Below are 22,571 nucleotides of genomic sequence, written 5' to 3'. Positions count from 1 at the left end.
AGACTAACATTGATTTTTTTTTTTTTTTTTTTTAAAGAGAGAAAAAATGAGCCACATTGTCAAAAAAAAGACAAAACCTAAAGAATAAAAAAAAAATCTATAACATGTTAATGACACTAGAAATAGATGTGAAAACTCTTTCATGGGGCAGATTTATCTTCATGGACACAATGTGACCCTGAAAACGTTTCATCTGAGCACACGCACACACGTGCACGCGCCTCCATGCTTCTCGGATCAGACCCCTCCAGCTCCAACGTGACTGCGAACTGCATCAGCGCCGAGTGCGTCTCGGGGTGGGGGGGGGTGCGTTTGCGTCGCAAGTGCGTTGCAGCTTTAACCGGTCCATCATGCCTTGCGGCGTCCCAGTTCGGTTTCGATGCAATTAACAACAGGCTCCGTGGTCTCTCCTCCCTCAGAGCTGAGCAGCAGGCGGAGCGGCAGATGTTGAGAGCCGCATGTCGGACGCCCGATAGCCGGACGGACGCGTGTTTACATCCGCGCGCACGCCGACCATCCCGACGCGGGATAAACGGGATCTCCCGCATGTGAGCCGCAGAACAAGTGGCACAAAAGTGGCTGGATCTGATCCCAGAGGGGAACCACCGAGACTACAGCATAGCGGGAGAGTTTCTAACGCTCTGTCACACAGCGATCTGCTGCTGAATACAGGTAGGTTGTTGGTTTTTACTCGGGTGGGGGGAGGCTGAACGGCCGACGTCTCAATGCGTCAGTGAAGGCAACATATCAATAAAAAGCAGCTTGTAGGCGATGAAATGACCAGTCCACAGCGGATAGCATCGTTGTTGTGGATGTGGAAGACAGGAAAACACGCAGAGGAGCTCACACACTCTGTTGCATAACTTTATTTCTCATATGGGTCAGATCATGTATTTCTCCTCATCCTGCCTTCTATTTGAATGCTAATGTGGCAGATCATTTAAAATACTTCACACGAGGACACATCCTTAAATGGGATTGATGCTGGTGTGTCATACCTGATGCATGAGCCAGCAGGAAATGAGTGAGTGGTCGATGTGTGGGGGGGGGGAGATGATGAATCTCTTAATAGAGTTGGGCAATAAGCGCTCACTCAGCAGTGGCTTTAATCAGAGTTCCTCCATCTGAGTCATGCAGCAAGAGAGTCCTTGAAGCAGCATACCTGTAGTGTGGAGGGCAAAACTCATTCAGGGTGGGAATACTCAACAGCGTAAAGATATAGTTTAGGTGTTGTTGTGTTACTTGATCCATCCACAACAACAGCAAAAAAAAAAGAACACAAGCAATATCTATAATCTAATAATTCATCTCAGAATGCTACCTAAACTAATAGGCTCAACATGCTGGACTTGTGCTGCTAAATCAGAAAAAAACCTGTAATTTCACAGACTTTGCCGTGTAAATCCAGTCCACGCTCCCCCTCCCACAACCTCCACATCGGCTAAGCTCCGAGTCTTACAGGGTTAAAGGCTTATTGTCTCCACCAAGCTGATTAGTTGAACTTTTGAGACTGCAAGGTGGCAGCTATGGTCGCCCAACATCACTATGGTGATTGTTCCCCGGCACCTGTGGAAATATAATAAACGAAAATGCTAAATTATCTTTTTGAACTTTTTCCCCCCCCTGCTCTTTGTTTCACCTGCAGCCACTTGACTCTCCTCAGCTGGTCGTAAATTAAAAAAAGAATGTATGAGAGGTTGTGTTTTTTTCCTTCAAATTTCACGTTTGAATCATTTTAATAACTATCAGATTTCAGGGTGGACTTACAGTGTTTATAGTGACGAAAACAGGGAAGATGAGATACTGCTGATATGAGAAAAAAAACAACTTGTGTTGAGTTGTAATAAACATGGTGTGTGTATTTAAGTACGCGTTTCTGGAGGACAAGTAAACTGTATGATGCCTCCAGTTGAAACTGGTTAAACAGACATGTTTTAGAAACTAGTAGTAGTAGTAGTAGTAGTAGTACACACACCTCCACGTTGGTCTCGCAGCCCACATTCAGGGGGGAACAAAGAGGAAGTGACAGGAAAGCAAGGGCTGCTTTCTTAATTGTTAGTGATTGTTTGGTCTACTTTCCCAGTCCGTGCCCTCCAATCAATCCAGTCATCTGTGTAAGGCCCCCGGACAAAGCCAGAGCTGTGTCGCCATGGTGAGGGATTGTTTGCATCCAGTCATGCTGCTAGCCATGTGGGCTCACACACACACACACACACACACACTGTAGCATGCTCTTTTGTCTGTGCACCACTTGTTTCCGTGGGCTCCCTCTTTCTGCCTCAACCTCCTTGTCTCTTTAAAAATTGGCCCCCGATTGCATCATCGTTGTTGTTGACCCGCTCCTCTGCTGCTGCCGCTTTAAAACGTCTTCATACGAAGGTCACTAAAATCCTAATTTTCAGGCGTCTTAGTAAGAAACTGTGCTATTTTGACATATTAGTTATCTGAAACATGGAGAATCAATACAAAATATATTTACTTAAACACATCCAATTACTACTTAATAGTGTATTCCAAAGTACATTGTGAGAAATGGCCTACTTCAGGTACATTGCTCATATAGGAGTTCACACAAAGAAGAAAACTAAGTGTTACCCTGCTGTGTGTGTTGCTGGCAGGCTGCTGACCGGGGTCAGGAGGTTAAAAAGTAATCAATGAGTTTGTTAAAGTGTAATTAAGTGATGGAGTAAGGGAGCACTGGGCTGAAGCGAGGCAGGAAATGAATATGAGGGCCATTTTTGCATTTCGGTGCAACCTTAAAAGCTTTTCTTTTACATTTTTCAATCCTAATTCCTCTGTACCGTTTTAAAATGTATTATATATTCCAGATATTAAAGGGGCTTTAAGTGGTGTTTTTGCACCGTGTTTTTGAGGGAATGCGTAGAAGAAGCGTTGACTGGCTCGGCGTGTCCCCTTCCCAGCTCTGCCTTCTTGTGGCATCCTGAGAATGAAACTTCAGGGGAGGCCGACTGAAGTCACAACTAAGTTTAGCTCAACGGTTAACAGCCGAGACGACACAGTCATCTTCTTGCATGAAGCCACATTACTGCAGTAAAAAGCACGCACTTCAGCCTCAGAAATAGACTCAGCCGAATGTAAAACAACAGAAAGGGGAACTCCACCTGAATCTACCTGTTGTGAGTTAGATGGTCCCGTGGGATTCCCTAAGAATGGATGACTATGTGGAGGCTTCAGCATGCAGTTGGAATGTGAGTCTGTGTGTTTATTAAACTGTGACTAATGGGAAAGGAAGCTCCTACTGCACCTTTCCCACAGGATCTGAGGTCACACGGCGTGGAGACGAGCGGCTCGGCCTGATGGCTAAATATGGAAAGTATACATTTACATGGATGTTGAACCCAAAATAGAACCGCACATGTTGCAGCATGCTAAGTTGTGTACACTCGGCGTGCAGCATGCATGATTTATTTATTCACACTGTGGCAGCAGGGGGGGGGGGGGCGGTTCAAAGTAACTGTAATTCAGATCAAAGGCGTAACCAGCGAGAAAATATGGAAATAGCATGATGAAAATTCAGAACAATACGGCAACAGCGGCTGTCTTGAAAGAGGCACCGAGGTGGCCGAGGCAGCCGGCGGAGCCTTTTTGAGTGATTCAACTGTTGGAAGTTATTAGCAGGGGGCGAAGAAAATCGAAGCTCGTTTCCACAAGGAAACACACTGCAGAGGGGAGAGAATTCAATTACTTTGACATTGACAAACCCTGACTGCAGGTCACAGCTTCTATATCCTGCGTTCTCCTGCTCACATAGGTAAGAAGATTCACTGATTCCCAGCGATGTCAGCCATTCAAGGCCGATTCATCATCAAGGATCAAATTAGAAACCTATAGTTCGACTAACGAATTCTGAACATCTGCTTCTGCACAGCTGCCAGCTCCTATAGCGCCTCCCGCCGCTTCTCGCACCTCCCAGCGTACGTTGGTGATGTTTGTGTCAGAGGGCCGGTGGGAGCATGTGAGTCACAGAAGTTAATTGTACGTTGGACTAAAGAACAACGCAAGACGTGCTCGTGGGGATTATTTTTGACCTCACGTTTGCTAGTTTTGATGGTCATGTTGGATATTTTTAAGTGTCCCTGTTCTTTGCCAGGAAGTGCCTCCGAGGATCGGAATAATCTTTTAATTCAATATAACTGTGGTGGAGAAGGTGACTCGTATTCCTGAAAAGACAATCCAAGCTGTCCTTATATGGCAATCAGCCCAGTCAGACTGTTTTCCCCCCACTTTTATAACAGGAACATATTCTTTCAACCAGCATTTGCATATTTAAATAAACTAAAATGAGGTGCAAATGAATTTGCTGGAGCTTAATTTGTGTTTCTATGATAGGTTTATGTATCACAGAGGAGTGAATGACTTCAGCACGACTTCTCACATGGACGTGCACCCAGCGAGTGTGTGTGAGAGCGAGATGGAGCGAGCGATTTACAGATTGTGTCAACACGGGCTCTTCCTCCTGGTGTGATTTCAGTATCACCGTCATTGAATAAACATCCTATCGCAACATTTCGACTGCGGCTGTGACGGTTTTAAAGGCGTCATTGCGTCATCTGTTAGGATCATGAAACCACCGCTTTTGTTAACGCTTGTTTAGAAATAGGCTTAAAGTCCAACTTTTCCCAATGAATAGTGCGTTCATATTTGGAATAGTTTCACTTAACTTTCCTGCCCTGACTTTCTGAACTACCACCAAAATTAAAATCTTTCCCATCTATTCCCTGATGTTATCCTCCCTTTTTTTATGTACCCCCTTTCTTCCCCTATTCAGCTGAGCTGTATTCATAGTCTGATCAACTGGGCTCAGATGCATCTTGCAGTATCTATCTGCAGTTACAAATCATCTCGTTCCCCACCAAAGGCGGGCCTTGCCCTTATCAGATGCCTCCAGTGCAGAGGGAGTGAGCAATGTAATGCCGTCTCAGTAGGGAAAGGCCTCAAGGGGGGCCAATAGTTTGAATTGCGAGAGGGATGGAGCCCCATTCCAGCTGTGATGAAGATGGAAGGTGCCTAACTTGTTAAGGGAAGCCTGAAGGGATATGGAAGTCAAGGATCAGAGCTGAACTGATGGCCCAGTCAGGAAAAATGAGGGCTGCTGCCCAGTAGGGGTTGCAAAAGTCTGAGCATTAGGCACCGGCTCCTTCACTGCTCTGTTGCACCGGCCCCGCTGTCGCGGCCTTGCCAGGTTCCTAATGACTGCCTCCGCCGCCGAGGTGCTTGTGTCAGCACTTTGAAAATGGCTCTCATTCCGCTCGCATGCGATCGCTGTGAGCTTTCCTGCTCGAACACCAGCAAATGAAAAATATATTGGATGAGGCCTGTCGACGGTCACACTCGCTGAACCACAAGTGTGCTCCTGCGGCAATTCATCAGCAGTATTACAGGAAACTACTTGGGAAAAACACATGTCGTAAGATGTTCGTTTACAGGACGCCGGTGTCCCGCTGCACAACCATTTGGTGCTTGATTTGATTGATTTTTTTTTTTTTTTACAAAGAGTTTATCTATGTTGTAGTAAGTGTGTTGTCTAGTGTTTGTAAAGGGATTCTGGGAAGGATGGGAAATGACAAATGTTCATTTAGCAATGACAAATTTTTCAGCACAACAAGCTGTAAGCACACCGTTGCCATATTGTCACCTTATTCGGTTGATGTTTGCAAACAGTATTGAGTGCAGCTTTAATGGTTTTGTTTTACAAGAATTTTAAAAACGTCTACAAGAATAATAGTTCATTGCATACTTTTTTTCCCTTTTAAGGATGGACAGCATCCTTAGCGCCCCCCTGAGGTGTGGAGGAATGAGGGCCTCTGGATGAAGGCCATGGAGCTGAAAGTGTGGGTGGACGGAGTGCAGCGCATCGTGTGCGGCGTCACGGAGTTCACCACATGCCAAGAAGTGGTCATTGCTTTGGCACAAGCCATCGGTAAGCTCAGAACGAAACAGTGGTACATCCTCAAAGACTATCTAATAACACAGGAATACAAACATTAGATTGTGAATTATTATTGGTTATATGATGGTGCATTCACAGTCCAATATAAAAACAACTAGAAGAGTGGATTAAACACTGTGAGATGAAATCCCCTCCTTGTGCTGAAAAACGTATACTTATGTGGCGTAAATTATATTTAGTCCCACAGATCTCCTGATGGGGATTTTCTGCTACGTGGCTTGTATCTGATATTGGCCGGGCAGGTTGTCAGACATACTGGAGATGATAAATTGCAGTAAAATGAAAAGTGACTAGAGGGCACAAAGAGATTTTCACCATAAATGGGCTGCACGAAAACGAGATGAGTCATGCTGCAGACTTTGGCCTGTTTACATGTTGCACGATTGCACAGAAATAAGTTGACGCTCGGTGTTACTCGTCACATGCATTGTATTGTGCACGTAAGACCGTACTGTGATTTCCTCCGCTTGAAAGATGTGTGCTGTTTTTAGCCCGGACAGATTTCCACAGGGATTTCTCACTACTCCCCTTAGATAGATGTTTCTCAGAGCTAAAACACATGTCGTTCAGGGAGACACTACAGCAGGAGTTATGGTGTTCACTGTCCTTTGTGTTCTCAGTGCCTTTTGTCCAGCCCAGGACACTTTGATGTGAATGGCTGTAGTGATGAATGTGCCTCTTTTTACAAGGACCCTTACTGTGTAAGACGAGGGTGAGGGTACGATGGTCAGTGTTTCACTTTTATCTATATGTGCACAGGCAAGAATGCAGGCGTACACACATCCACACACACAGCCGTGAACCATTGAACGTAGCCTTGTTCCCGACACAATTGCCGTTTGTTGAGTTGAATTTTTCCCACTGTTAAGTCCTTGCACAAAAACATGCTAAAGTTCTATATTGATGCACAAGTGTGGGAGTTGAAAACAGTTCAACGAATGAGTTTCAGTCTTTCCTCTTTGTTGCAACACACTTTGAACTTTTTAAAAGTGGGCTTATAGAGTAACTTACCAGTGGGAGTTTGCACCATGACAACATGCACAAAGAGGCAGCAAGCCATTAAATCATGCAAGTTACTTTACAGGTCATAAATCTGGAGGTTGTCAGCATAACAATGAAAGTGAATTGTGTTTGTGACTCATGTGGCCAAGGGGCCAAGAATAGATCCTTGGGGAACACCACAGGGTCAGAGGGACCCCCGAGGGAGAGAGAAAGTTTTATTGAATAAGTGTGAGCAGAATCAGCCAAAGGCATAATCTCTGTTGGAACACAATTCCTGGACCATTAATCAAAAGCAAAGTTGAAATAAATGGATTTTAAAATTGAACGGCCGGGCAGATAACAAAACAGCCTCACAGCTGTGATCAGGTTTTGATTCAAATGTTTCTAAATCCTGATTGGTACATGGAAGTTTATGACATCACCTGTATCCAACTGAACCCTGCTTACATCAAAACATGGATCAAGGACAAAAAAAATACAGGAAAGTCTCTAATGAAATAATCAAACCCGTTTAGATTTATTTGTGATTTATATTTAGATTTTTTTATGTTGTCATTTGGTCCCAGGACGCACCGGCAGGTACACTTTGATCGAGAAATGGCGTGAGACCGAACGTCACCTGGCTCCGCATGAGAACCCTGTGGTGTCCCTCAACAAATGGGGTCAGTATGCCAGCGACGTCCAGCTCATCCTCCAACGGACCGGCCCGTCTGTCAGCGAGCGGCCCACCTCTGACGGGCAGGCTCGCGTCCCAGAGCGTGGCTTCCACCGGCAGAGCCTGCCACCTCTGGCCAAGCTCCGCCCCTCAGGGACAGACCGCTCACTCAGACGAAGGGAACCCAAGCGCAAGTCTCTGACCTTCACCGGGGGGGCCAAGGGTCTGCGGGACATATTTGGGAAAAGCAGAGATTCTGAAGGTAGTGTGTTTTTAGTTTGTTCAGTGCATTCAAGCTGAATGTGTCAGAGGTAACTGTGTACATACTCTCAGAAAGGTTTGGACTGGTTTTACGGTCTTCATTCCTCGATATGTTTTTTACTTGTCAACAATCAAAAAAACATTTATTCATGCAATCCATCCAGCCAAACAGTCCCAGCAGCGGGGCGTGAGTCTGAGCCTGAGCAGGGTCGGAGGTGTCGGAGTAGCATCTAGACCCGGGAGTCCAGCTAGAGAGCTGAGCCGGCTGGTGCAGCTGCAGAGAGACAAACTCCAGGCCTTGGAGAGCCGTCTGCTGGGCTTCAAGGCCGAGCTGCAGGACTGGGAGGAGGCGGCCGGCGACGCCGATGAAGTGAGTAAAACCAAACCCAGCAGTACTTCTACTTAAGGAAAGGAGCAGTTCATCTGTAGCTCAGTGGGTGGCGCTGGGCTCCATCTCAAGGTTCCCTTAAAAATGAAAAGCAGTCTATCATTCCCAGCTTTTGTACTTTACATCCTCTTTGGGGCTATACTGTTTAAAGTGGAACCATTTTTCACTTCCCAGGGAGGAAACTTGGAGGAGGAGCTGCTGCTCCTAGAGCAGCAGGTGAGGAGGAACGATGCGGAGATGGACGAGGAAGAGTTCTGGCAGAACGAGCTGCAGATCGAGCATGAAAGCGAGCGGCAGCTCCGGCAACAGCTAGCCGAGCTGCAGGGGCGCGTGCGCGACTGCGAGGCCAAGCTCTCAGAGTACTTGGTGCACATACAGGTGAGCTGGAGAAGCTACTTGAGTCCACCGGACGCCGTTTTACTGGGTTTTACTATGACTTACCTATTGCCTGTCGTGTTGTGTAGAGCATGGAGGGAGGCCTGGAACAGGAGCGGCTGCAGCAGGAGGCTGAGCTCAACCAGAGGGTCAATGAGGAGGAGGTACAGTCTATATCCTGGTGTCCGAATACACACTCAACAGCATGCAAACAGAGAGGAACGTAGTTTGTTGGACTGCTGAGATCTCATTCAGGTCTCGGCAGTGTCCCTCATTCAAAAGTGTAACACAACAGCATGAAGGAACCCTCCGAGATCTTTACCATGAGGAAGAATGACGTTGGGCCACTTCCTGTCTGGATTTCAGGCCCAAGCCCAGCTGGACAAAGTGAGAGCAGAGCTCGAAATGCAGAGTCAACACACAGTTCGGCTGGAGAGCAGCTGCAGGGCGTTGGAGCGCTCACTCGGCCAGTCCAGCATGAGATTACAGGTCAGCTCATATTCTGCTCCGTATTTTTATTTTGTTTACCAACGCCGAACCCCTGAAGATTGTCAGCAATTTAAAACACTCTTGGCAGATCCCAATATACGTGGAGGATGCTGAAGTTTTTTTTTAAGAAAAACTCTAAAATTGCTTGTTCGAAATTTGCAGTGTGTGAAAATTCAGTCCCCCCCCCTGCACACAGGTGGAACGGCAGAAATCTAAGCTCATTTAAGTTGTGGGCAGTGGAGCGGAGTTTAATCTCCTGCGGTGGCTCCTCGGCTGCGCACATCTTCGTATGAAGCGGAGTGCTTCGTGTAGCTGGCGAGGTCCAGTAGGGTCTGGGACGCATGAGGTAATGAGACGGGGAAGGGAGGGAGGGTATTACCAGCATTCTTCGCCTGATTAGAGAGGGGCCTGTATAAGTACACAATCCCTCGCCTGCGGTTGCGTAACCATCTGGGAGCTATCTCTTCTCTTTAGCTGCCTCAACTGGGTTAGGACTTCTGGACGGACCCTGAGCACAGTGGGACGCCTAATTGATTTGCACATATTAAAATTCCCCCTCGGTTAAAATGCACATATGCAAATGAAGGGAGAGAAAATGATCCAAATTAGTTGCAGCAGCTGAATTAATGCATTTTTTCTTAGTGTTTTAAAAAAAAAAAGCACCTTGAGTGTATCGTTTTTTATTTAGATGCCACGGTGTTTTTTTGTCTATCGCAGGAGAAGGAGCAGGAGCTGGAGCAGCTGACAAAAGAGCTCCGACAGGTCAACCTGCAGCAGTTCATTCAGCAGACTGGTACCAAGGTCACTGTGCTGCCTGCTCAACCTGCAGGGGAAGACGACGACGGCACGTACACCCGCAAACACACTCCACATGTACACACCGATGGGGGACCGGCGACCTGCCACGTTACCGCCACCTCGATTTAAAAAAAAGTTACATTTCATAGCTAATAACGCTTTACATACATTGTCTTCAATATGTGTATGTACACAGTGTCACCTAGTGGTCATCCGGAGAAGGACATATTAGACGTCAGGCTGGAGCTGCTGAGGCAGAATGTTGTGCCACAGCAGCTTAAATCCGTAACCCTATTACATCGACCTAATCATAGTTCAAAAAGATGAATTATTCTCAGAATAAAAAGACAAATAACACTGGCAACTGCTTTTGTTTAATACATTAATAGCAAATATTTGCACAAAATGACTGAAATGGATTACAATAAAGAGTCACCGTGACGAGCATAGATTACAAGAATGTCACGTCTGATTGTTAAATGAAGTTGTGTCCTGTTCTTTGTTTCGTCGCTTTGCTACAGAAGTGGACTCCGGTTCTCTGAAACGCCTCGGCTCTTCTCGGCTGTTACCGAGCGATCTCCGCATGCTTCAAAGCACCGTGTCCTCCAGCCTCAACCCCGAAGGCATCTACGTTTGAGCCCAAACTGCAGGAGACCCGGTTTGAGCAGCACGGCGTCGCCAAGGAGAATTCACTCCTCAAACAGCTGAAACGCCGCAGAGAAAGGAACTGAAACAACTTTTGGAGGATGTTTGGCAAAAACTTTGCATGGAGGACAAGAAACACATTTCTTACATCTGTTTTGCATCTTTCCTGCTCTGCTTCCTCTTCCATCGTAGACTCAAACTGATGTCAACATCCATTCGCAAACTAACATTTAATCTGCCTGTTCTTGAGTCGGTGAGTGGAGATTCCTCTTAAATCAACTCTACTCAAGCTCAGAGTTTCTCAGAATGAAAAAAAATGTTAAAAAAAAAAAGCCAGCAGATGTCCTTGGGTACCCTGAGGAAGCTTCAGCCAAACGGTGCAGATGAACTTTATTTTTACGTCGTAACTCACGAAGTGGAGGATGCAAAGTTTGGACACGTGTGAACATAATGCATGCACCAACACCTTCACTCCAACCATAGCCATATCTGATTGCCTTACTCTGGTGTTTTTCAAACCGGAGGTTAATAATGTTAGAACTCAAGGTAGCTACTAAACTATGCGCCATATAGAAGTGATTGAATACTTGAGTCATGGTAACTGATGTCAGCATAACTCAACAGTAACACTCAACTTTTTCATACACAGAAGTTAGATTTTTTTTTTAGCCGGAATACATTTGCTTCACATTTCCTGTGTTTTTCCCTTCAAATAAAGTAAATGATAGAAGACAGAGCAATGAGGAAACATCTATTGGACATTTTAGTGAAATATTTTGTCTCGAGGCTCAGTTTTGTCATATTTGGTGCAGAGCCATTAATCTCCTCTTTGTTTCACTCGAGCACTTTCTCCAGAAGCTCTGAAAATGTGGAAGAAGAGATGAGTGATGACAGAGGCCTTTGAGCCTAGAGTGTAAATCCAGCTCGGAAAGTTTGCCGGCAACGACGTCACACCCGGTCCGACCACCAGGTGGCGACAAAACATATATTATTCAGAGGTGTGAAAGTTAACTTGTGTGGAAGTTGCTTCGAGTCCTGATGTTATCTGTTTTAATTCATTGTTGCAGGTCAGACATGACTGTGCATATTATTTTTGTTACACTTTAGCCCATCAGCTCATAATCTGAGGTGCTACTTGGATTCTCACCTATTTCACTGTGTTCATCAAGCAGGGACACACTTTTAAAAACAGCATTACACCCACATACTGCACACTTTTGTTCCATCTGATTTTTTTTATGAACTAAAGATGTCTCATATGAACCAAAGCCATTGTTAAAAACTATAATAGTTAGATGAATGTACTTTTTTTTTTATATGAATGCAACATATACTCGTGAAATATACCAACTTGAGTCAAATAGTAGCGTTTTTTGGTTTTCGTGGTTGGTTGTGCCGGACGGTCGAGATCTTGTCTTGTTGAATCTTAACACAGAAGAAGTTGAAGTAAAACTGAGACTTCTTACTCATCAGGCGAGAGCACTTTAATAACAATGCAACTACGATTCCACAAAAGTCTGGTTGTTACTGCAATTTACCTGTTTCTAGTTGATCAATTCTCAACTCTGAGATTTCTCAGAGGGTTTCTGTGATGAAACCGACACAAACTGTGTGGAAATATGGGCTTAAAAAAGGGTCAATACGCTTTTGAACTTGAAATAACTTTAAAGTCTGTGGTTATTTTTCAAACCTGTGGAAAAAGATGTAACTTTGTAGAAATGAGTCGCGGGATTTTTGGGCAAATTATAGCAATAGTTCATGCACAGAAATGCATTTCGGTCCTGCTTTGGGCTGCAGAAAGGGACTAAAATCCATAGTCATAACTTAAATGTGAGCATGTGTGTGTAAACTTCAGTGTCAGACACAGTGTGGGAATTTGGAGTGTTGAGTTTCACACAGTTTTCCTGATTTTAATCTGTAGTCAAATGTTCACAATAGTAGTTTTATTATTTCAGTTTATTCAACCTCATCTATAATGTAAATTGTGCGCAAATGTCAGTGTTGGAAAGTAACAAAATGCTTTTACTTAAGTATGTTGTATTATAGATTCATTATAAACAGCATTATAAACACTTTAAGTACACTTTTGATGCTGATACTTGCAAAACTGTGGTATTTCTTCTATTTTAAGTACAGATTCCAAGCACTTCCTCCAACACTGACTAATGCTGTGAGTCTTTTCTATTAGTTTCTCATGCAAAGTTTTTCCACGGGTTTACGAAGCGTGATCTACAACTCGAGCTCTGAAATAATTTCACCAGCTCAATAACGTATTGACCTTCGTCTGAGCCCGTAGGAAGGAGCTTGTAATTGTGCTGTGAGCGGTTAACAAAGTGGATTCCTACCTCCGGACGGAAGGATCCTCGTTGTTCTGCGGTGTGAAAGGCACCACAACTCTTCTCAGAAATGTTTCAGTGACAGAAGTGTATTTTTCTCCTCCTCCTCCTCTTTCAGCAGTGTTATCGTCATGGCAACAACTTCAGCTGTGATGCTGTAACCCGCTAATAAAGGAAAACACAGTTGACGGAAAGTTTTGAATGGTGGCATGCCTTACAGGGGGGGGAATGTAAATATCTACATGTCACATGGGTCTTTTGACTATTTTCAAAAGGAGGTGTTATGTCTGAAATATGCAGAATGCTAGAGAGGTTAGATTTAAATGCTGCCATTCTGCATGCATGCAATAATGTGTGATTGGTTTATTTGGCCCTCCAATTACTGGCTGTCAAAGATGCAACATTTCATCCAAGAATAATTGTATTTTTGTTTTTTTGTGCCCCATTTGAGCTTTTGTAAAGAGCAGACAGCTCAGCGTTTACTTGCAGAAAATGGCAAAAGTTGCTTATTATTTTTCTTTCCTTTTCATTTAAAGGCAACATCTGTGGATGTAAAAGAAGATCCTGCGTTGCATCGACAATTAGTTTAGAGATTTGATCAGTTATTGGTCCTGTCGTGCCATCAATGGTGCTCAATAAAAGAGCATTATACAAATGAGATGAGGGAGCCACCGGGGAGACAGCCATCAAGTAGAAATGCTGCGGCTCAGGGAGGTTTCAAGGCACAGAAACACCCGGAAAGTAATTATGGATGAACGCCGTTTATGTCTCGAGCCATTTGACGAGTTCAATCGTTTGTTTGCTCTCGTGGGGGGTTTGAGCAGCTAACAAATTCAACATGTCGGCAGATCAACACGACGAACCACAGGAATGATTTTGTTCTGAGAGCCGTAGCTTTATTTGTTTCGATTGGCCCAACTTTAAGCTTAACAACTCTGCAGACAGTAAGTCAATGTTAACACAATCGGATAGAAAAATGTTATGATTTTTGTATTCTTTTCCTTAATCTTTCACTGATCATCATTTTTAACATTCACAATTTAACAAATATTTCTTTTTGGGGTCGTCTTTCAGCCACACAAATGAAAATCAAATTCAAAAATATTGTAAAATACAAAAATAAATGAATGAAAACTATTTTAAAACATGCCAGAGACGAATAAACGGTGATACAGAGTTCAGTTGTGTTGTTGTTGTTGTTGTTGGAATATTTAGGGCCAGAGGTTCTGGTGCTCGAGGGGGTAAACATTTTTGAAATTGAGCCCCTCATTGAGGTTTCATCTACATGAATGACATTTGGAAATCAGGTGAAACATGTGGAAACGCACACAAACCCAATAGGAAGTCAGCCATTTTTAATTCAAGGTGACATTCCCGACCCCTCGCCTTTTATACCAAAACAAATTCCCCTTATATATTTAAGAGGGTTTCTTACATTGCTGTAAAATTTGCTACTAAAACTAAATTTGTCGAAATAAAACTATATTTTTTAAGATAAACCCTCTCTACACTTTGACTCTCAGCTAAGCCCCAACACACTTAGGGTGATTTTACAGTTGTCTAAATGAAATAAGATAAAAGCACGGTTGATCTGTGAAGGCTAAAAACATTGTGTTGCAGGAACTCAGCTGCCTCTTTACCTCCGACTTCAGAAGTCAGACTCACTCTCCGCTCTCTGGTTGCTGGACTTTGTGTTCCGACGAACAGATTACTGCCGAGATCGACGGGGAAGAAAGTTTCTCCAAATAACAAGTTTCAGATTAATTTTCAACTTTTGACACTTTACAGAGTTGGAGAACGTATCACACCAGGTGTTTTTGAGTGGGGGGAAGAAAAAAAATCATTTTTCTCTCCCCAGTGTATTACTGTTTTAATACTTTAAATGGAGCTCAACAGCTGGGTCAGAGAGGCTCTTATTACACCTGTGACCCCCTCACACCACACGATACTTGAAGATTTACGGCCTTAAACGCTGTTAACTTCATCCAACCTCTTCCCATCATTGTTTCCTGTTGTTTACAAGCTGCCACCATTACATTTAATAGTTTGCATTTCTTTTAACAGGCATTTCGGCATATCTCATTAGGGAATAAAACTCTAAAATTGTGTTTTCCTGTATTAGTGTACTGTGTTAAATGGAGGCTTGTGGAGGAAATTGGATGTGAAATGATTCCTCACATATTTTTATGACAATTCAACTCTTAAACACAAAGTCACTACACCCTTAAACTCCTTGTATCGGTGAATGTGCAGTGAGTGTATTATTGGTACGCCATATTTGCAAAAAATAAATAATGCAATTTGTGGGCCGTAAACGAAAGTGTTACCAATTATTGCCAATCAAAATAGTTTTTCAAAATTAAACAAAAAGTGTTGCAAAGAGGTAATACAGCAGCTTACGGCTCCCACAGTCAGAATTGCTTCTAAAATGTTTGTTAGGCGAGAATTTATCCCCGATCCACTTTCCTCTGGGCTATTATCGACTCCTTTCTCCATCCCGAGCTCGGCTGATTCAATCACAAAGCCATCCCTAGCGCTCCGCGGTGACATCAAAGTGCGTTTGATTTTTATCAGGAGGAAATCCGTACCACGGTGTGACAAGACTTTTTTTTTTTTTTGTGAGGAAAACCTTCTGGATGGAGATCAGAGATTTCTTACGTGAGTTATCTGAAAGTCTTCTAAAAGGCACAGATGAGTAATAGCCTTACACTCACGAAGCCTAATTAGCAAACCTCCATTTGTGAATTATGATGCAAATGTTGCACCTTTAGGTGGATTAAACAATCGTGGTTAGAATGAATTACGGTTGGAAGATTGATAAGACTACATGTGTTGGTGTGCGTGCGCGTGTGTGCGGATATTTGCACGAGCCGTGGCTGATGCTGTCATTAAATAGCCCCTTGGCCCCTCTCCTGAATTTGTTTATTCTGCACTGGGCATGGGAGGAGGTGGCAAACAGATGGGCATCCATGAATTATGGAAATTACGGGCTTTGATTAACCACCACACACTCTGTTGGATAAAAGTAACTACAGGGTTGCCAAGTTTATGTGGTGGTGCACTGGGCTGTGCCGTCAGTCAGGCAGCAGCCTGATGGACCTGATGCTTGATTGATGTTGTTTACAGCACAGAACACAACTGCTGTATATATATTATATTATATATCTATTTTGTTGTTATTACTTTCCTGGTACAAGGTGAAAGAGAGGTTCACTGTCTTGCCGAGAGTTTGATGGGAGGATACCATTCTCATAATTTCTCATAATGCAAATTTGCATAGTTGCCGAAACTATGTCTTCAGTTGGCCATTCCCACCATTTAAATGATGCATCCTGTCTCATTTTTTTGGTACAATTACACCGATTTAATGTTGATTACACTGCACGAGTTCTAGTAGTTGGCTCCTTGTTTCTCATTTGAACCATCATCCAATCGTTAAGGAGGACTCCGAACATATTCATTTGGTGGCGTGCTGCGGGATAATTAATCACGCGTATCCCGATTATTTAATTCTTCTGTTATTTTCATCAAATTAAGTCCGATTTATAAAGTGTTCAATCAAAGCTCTTTTAAAAAGTATTTGATTCGTTTGAAAACAGCCACCAATTATTCTCAGTATTGGTCTCGCTTCCAACCAACACCCCCCGTTTAGTATTTGATACCCCCCCCCCCCCCCCCCCCACACACACACACACACTCCATAATCAACCGTCCCCCCCTCCCACACACACACACACACACACACACACACACACACCCACGCCACTGTCCCCATCTCCTCACTTTCATAAATGGAGAGAGACAGCCTTATCCCGGAACCAACACGGAGAAGCAATTAAAAAGGAATTAAGGGTGTGCAGGGAGAAATTGGATATGATATCCGACGCCTATTGTAAATGTCAACGTTATTACTGTGTTGTTGTCTCCCCATTCCTTTGGCCGCCTTGGCCGTTTTCCGGAGTGACAGCCCATAGTCTGCCGGGCTTAATGAAGCCGTCTCAGCAGCAAGGGTCTTGGTATGTAAGGTGAAGAGTGCTGCTTATCCCCCTCTGCATGCAGCTCTCATTAAGATCAGTTTTGCTGGTGAATAGTAACGAACCCCCCCACTTCTCTTCCGTCATCTGTCCTCGAAGCAAATGTCTGTTAAACTTATTTAACACCGCTGCCCTAATGCTATGTGAATAGTCACTGTGCTTCAGGTTTACTTAATTGTGTTCTCAACACCGAGGAGAAGCAGTGATTGCCTTTGGCATTAAGTAACGGAGTCCTTAATTAAAAAAACGATTTTTTTTAACCCCGATGTACCAGAGGAGGTTTGAGATGAGGCGCTATTTACATCACAAATCTATATTTACAATATTAAAAATTGTTTGGTGAAAGGACATTATATATGTAACAAAATGTCCAATATGTCAGCTGGGAATGAGTCTTCGCGATTGGGCGTGGACGTTTGAGGTCAAAGGTCAGGTTGACCTCACAAGGTTTCACTGTCTTCGCACTCCATTGACATCATGGGAAATCTGCCACTAATTACTTGACTGATTATCAAAAATCCTTCCCCGTGAAATCCTGTGGATTATGCGCTTAAGGAGAAAATCTACCTGGAAATTGGAGTTTGGAGACTCTGAAAAGCAAATTTAAATGTCCCTTCACTGCTGACCGCTGTCAGAGCTGTCAGTGATTCTGATGGGAGAGAGTCAAAGGAATCACACTTATCCAAGGTGAACACGACTGGCTGTGTTACTGTAATATGTGAATGTCCTATTTTATCACTCAATTTCCACAGGGGACTTTTATTTTACACCTTGTTGCCTTAGCTTAAATGAATTGGTATTTCCCGTGGGCCTGGATTCTGATCTCCTTTCAAATGTTTCCTGGGTGGGGTTTTGCTGGCCACTTTTTTTTTTTCTCCCCCAGCCTTGTACGGCCTAAACTCACGCAGACGTTCACTCATGTGGCCACAGTCTGATGCTGCTGGCCACTGAGCAGCTCCACTGGAGCGATTTGGGGGGTTTAAGTGGCCTCCTCAAGGGCACCACAGTGGTGTTTGTCGAGGGGGGCCGAGAGTGTCGCTCGTTCATTTTCCACACCTAGATATCCCCGAGATTAACTGTCCTGAAATCTTCCATCGCGAGTTCGAGTAAGAAGAAGAATTCATTTCTCGGGTCTCTGTGATAATACGAGTGCAGCCAGTCCAGCGTGTGTGTGTGTGTGTTCGTGTGTGTGTGTGTGTGTGCACGTTTCTCGGCTTCCTTTGTTCTCACACTCCCGTCTTACAGTCTGCCTTGTGTGTCCCACTTCATCCTGCTGTATAATGGAAGTGGGTGACAGCCACATCTGAAGTCGGGAGATGAAAGACATCATTTCCAAGTCGGTGTCTGCTCTCCCTGTGTGTGTGTCTTTCTCGGACACTCACACCTACACACACACACACACACACACACGCACATGCACACACACACACACACGCACACGCACACACACAGCAATGGATCACAAATGTAAGAAAAACATGGCTTTAAAAATGCTTCTTTCTTTAAGACTGTCAATGTCAATAGAACAATATTTGATCAGCCTTCATTTTCATTGCATTATATTTGAGGTCGGAACACCTGTTAACAAAAAACGCATAAAACATCATGTTGATGTTCACCGACTTTACAGACAAATCCTATTAATGGATGTCAGCCGCTGAGCTACCTGTTAACTAGTAGTCGATGCTGACATTTAATAAATTGGTGCAAATATACTGTATGTATGGAACAGGACAGTCTGGGTATAAAACTATATGTATACTGCTCTTTTGAGGGCAGATTCGTAAAGTTTGAGATGACATTTCGCTTTTTAGCTCACCGAGGAAAAGGGCTTCATAATTGGGGGAAGTAGCAGATGTAAAATCACGTTAAAAACACTTTATTTTCACTGTGAGTCATTTCTGAAATATCCCACTGATAAATACCGCTTATAGGAAAGCAGACACAATGTTGTTCATGACAACTGGTATAATTAAAGCATAAACCAGAGTGTGAAGGTCCAGGGAAAATCTGAGAGCTGATATTCTGAGGTCTACTGCTTTAAGAGGGTACACACACACACACACACACACACACACACAAAATCCCCTCCACGGTGACATCATCCTATCATCCACCGCCCGCTTCTTTCTTTGTCTCAAGGTTTCACTCGCAAGCAGCAGAAAGAGTCTTTTTCTTCCAATTACGAGAGACATAACCTGCCAGGTCTGATTGTGATTCCGTAATCTCTGCGGCTCCTTGCCTCTGCATCCATACTGTACCCTCTGGCGTGCACAAGCGCCACGAGGGGTTAGAGTACAACCTGCGCCGGCGTCAACCCTCTGCACCTTGTCTTGATGCCCTTGAGCAGTAATTGGTTGAATCCCTCCAGAATCTGACTTGAGGGCACCGAAATCCACAGCTCCCCAATCAGCCGGCTGTCAATCATCCTGCCAACTAAACTAAAGCCGGGGATAACTAACAGGCTGAGATTGGAATTTAGAGTTAGAGAGACATAAATCTTTTCCGACAAGTTTGCGCTCGGCCAGGTGCTCTCGTAGGCAGGGCTATCACCAAATTGGATGATGGAGGTTGAATGTTGCCAACGTGGTAGGTAGAGGGAAGCCCAAGATCCAATTTGGCTTTCACAGAGTGACAGGATGTAACAATTTTCTTGTTCCAAATGTGTAAAAAAGTGACAACGCTGAGACATGAGACTACTGAATAGATGTTTAGCTCTGGCTCATGTACAAACATCTGCAGATTTCGAGTCAAATTCCCTTTAATGGTCTTCTGGACTGTTTAACAAAAAAAAAAACATTTGCACTGTGGTTCTTAGGAAGTGGCTTCCCTCCAGGAAGTTAGCGGGAGATAAATCACTCATGGCGTGAGTCCTGTATATGGTGAATTTTCCATTGGTTGTTTTTTACATTCACTGAACAGAATGTGGTAAATGAATCTGTCCATTCGCAGCCGTGTCCGACCTAACAATATAGGACATTTAATGCACGGTAAAAGAAAGTGTTACTGGTTCTCTTGGTGCTGAAGGTGTCAATATATTGTGTATTCTTGAGCAGAGAAGCCTTGTGGTCTGAGAAGTCATCCCATAAGTCCCACATCGGATCCCACTTACCCCCGGCGTTCACCCTGAAGCACCCGTGTCCTTTTAATCACAACTCTTAATCTGTCCCGGGTCCACGAGTGGCTGACCCTGCCATCCGACCTCCCTGGTGGAGGCAGGCAGGCAGCAACGCTACAGCTGTCGTGGATCGATGGAGAATTACAAAAGTTCACAAGTGCTTCGTTGATCACGTGAGTGAAAAAAAGGCAGTTGACGGTACTAAGCGATGGAACCATGAGCACAAATTTCACCTCTGTCTTAATATGTTCATCGAACGGACCGGCTGTTTTACATCATAGCGAACCACGTCCGTGGAAGAGCAGCTGTTCTATTAGGGAATTATGAAGGAATGTGTCCAGTGTGTTGTAATCGTGTTATAGCCTCATAAGTCATGTGATGACACATTCATCCCACAGTTAAATGTGCTGCTGTTATTTCATTCCCAGCATCATGTTTGTTGCCCTCGTCCAGCAACAGGACTAAGAATAAACAGCCATGCTCGCTATTTAGACACTTAGGACACAACAGTAATTTGAGCCAAATGCTAACGTCAGCATGCTAATGCGTTGTTGCCCAACAGCGATGCTGATAGTTTAGTCCAGAGTGCAACTGGAACATTTACTATCCGAGTCTAAATACACAGTACAGCTGACAGGTTCATAGGCCTATACACCAAAGTATTGGACACATTTCTGATGAATTATTCATTCTGACCTGATGATGGCACTAGATGAAAAGCTGAGGAATAACCACTTAGTTATTACAGTCAATCCTATGGGAGGGAATTAATATTTCACTGAATTAGTGAAATTTTGAACGAACGTCTGCACACGATTTCGTGGCAATGCAACCGAAACGTTGAGATATATATTTCAGTCTGGATCAAAGTGGCGGACAGACAGAAAGACAAATGGACTGTAAGAACCACGACACAAGCATAGAATGGATTAACTTTCACATTGTACATGATTTTATTTCATTATTGCAGGGCGGTATTTTTTTAACGCCATCTCAACCTTGCATCATGCAGCAGACTCCTGCCGAGCACCACTCACATTAAAATTCACATTGATCCACTCCATCCCATATTTCATTTCTGCTCTGGTGGGAGCATTGTCACGGAGCACAAGTGGCCTTCCACTTGTTTGATGAGCGCGATAATTATTTCAACCATATGCCAAGGCTTTCCGAAGTACCCGATCTGAACCCCGACACCAGGCGGCGAAGGACTCCCGCCTGAAGACACTGTTTGCCACCGACAAACCATCTTTATTGATATTCTCTTTATTCATTATTTGCTCACTTTCTCTCTCGCTGTTTGCCCTTTTTTTTTCCTTCCATCATTCTCATCTTAGCCATTCCTTCAACCCACTCTGTTCCCTCTCTCTCTCTCTCTCCCCCAACCCCCACCCCTATCCCGTTCACTTGATTATGTTGAGCCAGAGTCGGGGAAAGTGTCACTATGGAAACAGGGGCAGAGGCAGTGGAGGGCTGTGTATGGCAGCGAGAGAGAGAGAGGGGGGGAAAGGAGGGAGAAAAAGACTGAGAACTGGCCAGTGCTGAGGAATCCACGAGTGGTCCTCTGACTCAGAGCAGCCAGGTAACAAATGACTCCTATTCATCTGTCAGCGATGGGAACACACAGCTGGGTGACATCATTCATTTCAACACACCTTACCGAGCCATAACAGCATCTCTTCTTTTCGCCCCGCATTCAAAAGTCCACTTGTTCCCTTTTTCATGGAGGCGGTGGGAAAGCTGTGAGTAACCGCACCAGATGTGATGAGATACGATCACCGAGATGTACAAGACACGAGCAACAGCCTCCTGATATTGGGTTTCAGCCCACCCTCCCCTGCCCTGCCCATTCCCCATACTGCAGGAATTATGTGAAATCTTAAAAATTATTCATAGCGTATATCTGCTCGTCTTCATCTACATGACTTCCTCTGAGGTTTGTATCATTTTAATAACGGAAATCAGTGAATGATGGCGGCTTTGGCCTGAATTTACCTCATCTACTACGAAGAGTGGACCATCGTTTGAGTTGTCAAAAGAGCTCAAACCATCATCGAGTCTGAGAATTTGGTGCTTTTCTTCATCATGTTTGACACAAACTGAATATTTTGTACACATTTACCCCTTCATTTTCAGACCTTTCATCGATAAAACGATGAAAAAAATATGTAATGTCATCAGTATAGATGTGAGATTTTCTGAACCACTGAATACAGATGTTACCAGATGTTTTCATGATTTATATTTAAACAAAACCAATCAACATCTTAGCAAAGCATTTCAGCAATAAGATTCTATATGCAACACGGGGGGGGGGGGGGGGAAAGTACTCATAAAAGCCTTGATCTCCTTTGTCACCCTTGAGTTTGAGGAGCAGGATGGCGTAGGAGGGACGGGAGGCAGGAGGGAGCAGGTTATAGGAAAGGGGAGGAGTAAAAAGAGGCGGGGGAGCAGCATGGGAGGGGAGGTATGATAGTGAGAGGGGCTGAGACAGTGGCA

The 22,571-nt window shown here is 44.1% G+C and overlaps 1 protein-coding gene across 1 annotated transcript; it reads left to right on the top strand.

The window, feature by feature from the left end:
* Positions 1 to 335: 335 nt before the first annotated feature.
* rassf8b (Ras association domain family member 8b) lies at positions 336 to 10,576 on the top strand (the record flags this gene model as incomplete). Its single annotated transcript, XM_084038570.1, has 9 exons — positions 336 to 672; positions 5,776 to 5,941; positions 7,540 to 7,890; positions 8,054 to 8,259; positions 8,452 to 8,655; positions 8,742 to 8,816; positions 9,019 to 9,141; positions 9,859 to 9,985; positions 10,461 to 10,576. Exons 2-9 carry the CDS (start codon positions 5,830 to 5,832, stop codon positions 10,574 to 10,576), a joined length of 1,314 nt encoding a protein of 437 aa, XP_083894696.1. The 5' UTR covers positions 336 to 672; positions 5,776 to 5,829.
* Between the last annotated feature and the right edge of the window lie 11,995 nt (positions 10,577 to 22,571).

Source organism: Eutrigla gurnardus (genome assembly GCF_963514095.1).
Source record: "Eutrigla gurnardus genome assembly, chromosome: 21".
Lineage (NCBI taxonomy): Eukaryota > Metazoa > Chordata > Actinopteri > Perciformes > Triglidae > Eutrigla > Eutrigla gurnardus.
The sequence above is the reverse complement of the archived record's forward strand: the minus strand, read 5'-3'. Positions and strand labels throughout refer to the sequence as shown.